The sequence below is a fragment of the Leuciscus leuciscus genome (assembly GCF_965113295.1).
Source record: "Leuciscus leuciscus genome assembly, chromosome: 11".
NCBI classification, from domain to species: Eukaryota; Metazoa; Chordata; class Actinopteri; order Cypriniformes; family Leuciscidae; genus Leuciscus; species Leuciscus leuciscus.
The window spans coordinates 30,289,436-30,295,435 of record NC_138735.1 but is presented as its reverse complement, the minus strand read 5'-3'; the positions used below and the strand labels follow the sequence as shown (position 1 = coordinate 30,295,435).

The 6,000-nt window shown below is 34.6% G+C and overlaps 2 protein-coding genes across 8 annotated transcripts in view; both read right to left on the bottom strand.

The window, feature by feature from the left end:
* LOC309508932 (protein kinase C and casein kinase substrate in neurons protein 3) overlaps positions 1-3,328 on the bottom strand; it is a 13,020-nt gene extending 9,692 nt beyond the window's left edge. Inside the window, exons 1-2 of the mRNA XM_082183491.1 lie at positions 3,192-3,328; positions 299-367 (exon numbers count right to left, since the gene is read on the bottom strand). Of these exons, the coding sequence (XP_082039617.1) occupies positions 299-355 (57 nt within the window). The 5' untranslated portion in view covers positions 356-367; positions 3,192-3,328. The remainder of the gene's footprint in view (positions 1-298; positions 368-3,191) is intronic.
* A 629-nt stretch (positions 3,329-3,957) lies between these two features.
* LOC309508888 (SH3 and multiple ankyrin repeat domains protein 1) overlaps positions 3,958-6,000 on the bottom strand; it is a 97,276-nt gene continuing 95,233 nt past the window's right edge. For all 7 annotated transcript variants that reach the window (XM_082183406.1, XM_082183405.1, XM_082183410.1 and 4 more), the window contains one exon: positions 3,958-5,174. In XM_082183406.1, the coding sequence (XP_082039532.1) occupies positions 5,093-5,174 (82 nt within the window). In that variant the 3' untranslated portion in view covers positions 3,958-5,092. The remainder of the gene's footprint in view (positions 5,175-6,000) is intronic.

The following is a 6,000-nucleotide window of genomic DNA, read 5'->3' as shown; positions in this document are numbered from 1 at the left end:
TATAATATAATTTTTTTTTTTTTTTGGAAGAATTTTTTAATAATCTGAAGAACCTTTTTCCACTATCAAGAAAGGTTCCATTAAATGTTACAGGTTCTTTATGGAATGATAGACGCCAATTTGAAACTATGTGAATTGAGTCTCTCATGAAAAGCGTTATTTTGTGTGACACATGCTATGTAGTGCAACCCAAATCAGTCACTTTTGATCTATGGTGCTGCCTTAGAAGGAAGCTACCTATGTAGGGAGTAAACAGCAAGGCAGCTCACTATAGGTGTTGGATCAGCTTTTTCCTTACCATCCAGAAGCTGATTTTGTTGAGGTCCTCAGGTGGGCCTGCGGGAGGGTCCGCCATGGTCACAGCTGGCTGCAAAAGACAGTCTGATTACATGTGTGTAAGTGAGGAAGAATCTGCATGCTTCATGTTATGGAGTATAAAACCAATACACCCAGAGAAGTCCAAGTTGTCCAGTTTCCTCAAGGCTGTTGTTACCCCTGCACTATCAGAACACATCAGGTGACGTATTCAGGGGCATCTGGGTATGTTTACTCATTTGTTTCCACAATCCTCCTAGAGGCTTCATGGCAAACAGACGGCCGCTCACTGCAGCGTCTCAGAAGCTTTTGAACCTTCTGTACATTTGCATTCCCCGGGCCTGTTGTTTCATCGGATGTAAACATCTTCTTGTTTTGACATATTACAGAATGAGTTACATGCAGCAGTTTAGAAGTGTTAGAGATTTGTTCAGAACACTATGAGCAATGGTAATGATGCTTGACTTGCAAACACAGATGCTCTTGAAAAAGAAAAAAACGTCACCTTTGTACAGCCACATTGTTCCTTTCGCCTTTTACAATATAACAGCCAACATTTTAGTCATGTTGATGAGTAACTTTAATCTAATATATGTCTATATTTATGAACTGAATGCAATGTTTTCGAAAAATTAAATTGCATGTAATTTGCAAATGTATTAAATTTAAATGTATCCTTATATGTGTCATTTCATAATTATTTCTATTCTCTTTGACGTGCAAGTGCACTGTCGACTGAAAAATGTATGGTAGCCTACATAAAAATAATTTTAATGTAATTTCTATTGAAATTTGTATGTCATGTATTTAAATATATTGACAGTTAAACATTTGTAATGAAGAAGTTCCAATTTAGTGCATTTAAAATGTATTAATTAAAAAAAAAAGTAACACACTACTTTATGTGTGGTTTAGTATGCATGTTAGTCACATCAAAATGTGTACTTTAAAGCACGGCGAAAGATCATTAAAGTGCACTCCCTTTAAATGGCCTTTTATTTCATTAATATCATATTATCTGCAAGTACAGCTTTTAAAAAATATACTTTTAAGATTTGACGTACACTACAAGTGCATATTAAATATAATTAAGAGAACTTTTTCACAAGGTAACAAAGTCTAAAATTACATCCGCTGTGGTTTGGGGTCAAAAACACACGGTCACAAGATGCAAAATAGCAAATGACGAGAGCAACAAGTCCTGCAACCCGCTTGATATTAAACATGAACTAATAATGAACAATACTTCTACAGTAATTAATCATCTTTTAACATTTAATAATACATTTTTAAAATTAAAAGTTGAATCTGTTAACATTACTTAATGCACTGTGAAGTACAACTGGTCCATTTTATTCAATTAAATAGAAATTCTATTCAATTTCTATTGAATTTAATTGATTTGTATTTTTATGGCATTAATAAAGATGAATAAATGCTGTAAAAAATGCACTGAGTGTCATTATTAGTTAATGTGAGGTACAAATGAGGCCTTACTGTAAAGTGGTAACACTTTATGCATGTATTTGCAAAGTCTATCTGATAAAAATAGGTCGTGGGTGAGTTTCTGGCCGTTATCCAGAGCATGCAACTGTCCATGTGAATCACTCTGGGGACTCGCTGCATGCGAGACTGCAACTGGATATAGTCAGTTGTGATGATAAACATCTCTGAAATGCGTGGTGAATTTAATACGATTAAATCTGACAGAAATCTTTATACTAAAGATAAGGCTCACAAAAATCACACAAACTAGCCAAATTAAATAACGGCAAAATAATTAATGGAGATAACTGCCTCGGTATGTATTAATACATGCATTTATAAGCGTACTGTAAAGGCGTGTCTGTCTGTGTGTGTTGCTACTGGAATCTGGGAACAGAAATAGAGTTCTCCCCCACCCAGGATTCCATACACCAGCCGAGCGAACTCCAAATAAACAAGAGCTGGTAGGTCATCTTACACATGCTTCACAACACACACACACACACACTGTGCAAAATACAACAGAGTCACAAAATGGAGTGATATTTGCCCCCCTCGAGGCGATTTTCTATTTATCAGAGAATATGTTCTAACACAATGTCCATTGTGTCAAATAAATTAAATAAACTAATTAAAATTATCACTGTGGAGTCTAAACCCATAACTAGAACCCAGAATAAAATTGTCAAATATATCCATTAGAGTCACATAATAAAATGCCCACAAATTTAAGTCCAGGTTCACTTCTGACCGTGACGAATCGTGATGGTCATTCATACTGTCATGTTTCTGCATGAGAAACATACATGAGATCACAATCATATCTCTAATATGAAAGAATGGCATAGGGACAAACACATGTATACAAAAATACAGCATCATATCAAAATTAAATCACATTTTTAAATAAATTCATAAAGCCCAAAAATCTAGCATTTTTGTTATTGCACATAACAATCAATTGTTAGTAAAGTACAAAAACATAATGGGAGCATTTCAACAGCACTGATCTATTGATCAAGCTCTGTGTGAGCTAAATATACACATTAACACGTTTTTTTCACATGAAACACTTTCAGATAAATCAGCGTGTGTGCAACACTCTTTACACCATATGGGTAGTTGATGTGACACACATCTAAAACTATTTCTTATGATTATCATGCATGCATATTTTATGAGCTCATATTATGAACTAATTCTGCCTACTTAAAAAAAAGAGGTGCAAAACTATTTTTAAAAGATAAGTTACAGCACCTAAAATAAAAACTTTCATGTCAATCTTAGCTTAAAATCGTGATGTTGAAAAAAAAAAAAACCTTGAAAATGTTATTTGTCAACTTCCCAATAAACTTAAGTTAAACTGAATAGAAAAAAACAAGGCTTTTTACCTCCAGTCTTTGGCTTGTTCTGTCCTCCTTCAGGATCCTTCACTTCTCCCCCATGTCTGTCTGTCTGATGTTCACTCCAGTGTCTGTGCAGTCAGTCAGCTGTTGCCAAAGTGCATATGTACATGCAAGTGTGTGTTCTCCTCCTCTCTCTCACACACACACACACACACTGACACATACATAATCTCTCATCTCAGTGTAAATGAGTTGTCAGGTGTGAAATTTAAGTGTGTTGTAGAATGTGAGAGTTATTTCAGCTCTCTGCCAACCACAGCTCACAGCGAAAAACCGCCAACATGTGAAGCAATTAGTGTGTATCAGAGTGGTTCATAAGTTCAGAAGCAAACAATACAGCCTGAACAAAATATGCAATTTCTATATCAAAGCATTTAAAGTTATAAAGTGCTTAACTTAGCATAGCAACACTGGCTGAGTGAATGTTGATGATTGTTTATTATCAGAGTTCATCACCTCAGCAACAGGAACGGTGAAGAACCCGCAGTGATCGCTACTGCATCATACACAGTCAATCGTGGCCTGTGGGAATTTAAGAAATACTTCATCCTAAAATACAAAAATTACATTATTTACTCACCTTAATGGTTGTTTCTTCCATGGAACAAGGTTCAAGCATTAAATTAATAAAGTACACAGTGAAAATAGGCTGTTAAGCAGCAAAAATGGCTGCAAAAATGGGGTGTGGGGGGGGGGACCACTTACTGTATGTTTTGCGTATGATTGTTTCTCAAGAACAGATGAGAATAAATTCAACGAGAATAATTTATTCAAACCTCTTAAGCAGAGCTTATGTATCATCATATTCATCAATTATTGTACAGAACAATAGAAATATCTGATATTTATATATATACTTTAATTCTGCATTCATTTCCATACACACACGCACACATATATTCATATATATTTCCTTTGTTTCTAATTCCTTAAATATATTTTCAAATGAAATGGAGTTATGCTTTACTCCTATAAAACAACCACCACCGCCATCACAAAACACACACATACACACACAGTCCGTGTTTGTGTGTATGTGTGTGTGTGTGTAGGTTAAAAAGAGCGCACTTAAGCAATATAAACGATGGGTTCTTTCATTGTGTTCTGATCTTTGGAAGACTGATTCTGCTTATGGTATTAAAATGCTTACATACTTAATCCTTATATGGTTATTATTGGCATTACGATGACTGTTTTTAGTGCTTAAAGTCAACACGAAATAGTTTGTAACCCATTTTTCTTTCATAATCCAACATATTTTCCGATTTAAAAAAGGACATTCAATGATAAAAATGTAAGGCAAGGCTTGATTTGATCTATCGCAAATTGATTGGAGGGTGAAAAGTCACTCAACATGACTGATGGTTAAAAATAAGAGAGCTTGATTACATTTGTTTTCTTTGGAATAATGTGCACTGGAAATGTGTATTAAAAAAGTAAACGGGGTCGATTCTGATTTCATGTTGACCTTAATCATCATATTATCAGATGAATCAAAGCCTGTACGTCATGATGCTAAAATATGCACAGTAGCCTCTTTTTTATCAATATAATAATATAATATTACTAAAATTCATTACACTTTTTTGATATAGTCATCCCAAAAAACAATGAAAGAAGTACATTCTTTGTGTGTCTCTGATTGGCTGAAGAAGTTTGCCCATCTGGCTTCAGCTGAGATGACAAACATTTGCTCAGAACAACGGAGACGATGACTTTAGCTTTCACTCGGCAAGAGTGTTTGAGTATTTCATAGCACTTCTCCTTTGCAATCATCCCCATCTCTGTCCTTCAGTGGAAGTCTTTCCCTTTCATCCCAAGTGCTTTTTGTCTAACCACATTCTTTCTTTCTTTCTATCCTCTAACTAGTTCTCTCTAATTCTCCTCTAGCTCTGAGTCGTATCATCTCTCATGCGTTCGTTCTGCCCTTCAGAAGAAACAGTGGAGACAGAGAAAGCAGAGGAGAGCCTAGAAAACATGGAAGGGGGAAAGGAGGAAAAGAAAGGAGGCAGAGCATGAGGTATAAGAAACAAAAGTGCTTGACCATCTAGAGACTAAGATGAAGAATTTGGCATTCAAAAAGCAATTAGTTACATTAGTGTGCAGTATGTAATTATAGGGCATGTGTCATTTGTGCAATTTTAAATAAATGCCATGTTTAACAAAAGGAATGAGATGCAATTCAATTGATTGGTGTGTTCTTAAATGGAATATGAAAAATCATAACTCAATGCATTTATAATATACACTACCAGTCAAAGGTTTAGACACACTTGACTGATTTTATGTTTCTTTCAACCTGAGTTTAGGTTGACTTTTGATCTAAAGGCTTCTCTCTATGTTTAAAAACAAAAACAAAAAAACTAGAAACTACACGTTTGCACGTGCATGAAAACAAAAACTTATTTAGTCACTACATTATATAAATATTTCCATTTGTATCATTTCATAGTTTTCATACTTTACTATAATGCTAAAATTAGAAAAAATTACATAAAGAATGAGAAGATGTACAAACTTTTGACTGGTAGTGCAAAATAAAACGTATACATGAAGGTCACAGTCTCAAGAAATGGGTTTTGTGATCAAATTAAGTCTTCCTTAACTAATCTTCATCTTAAGCATACAAAAACATTGAGGGCAGACTATTTATTTGTCGAGTAAAGCTGCAGGCAGAAATATCCATGCAGAGCTAATTTTTAATGAAATGGTGGACCATTTTTAGAAAAACAAATGTAAAGGCTTTTTTCCAGTTTAAAAAATGATAATTTCCCCCTCACTTCTTCTGTCTAGT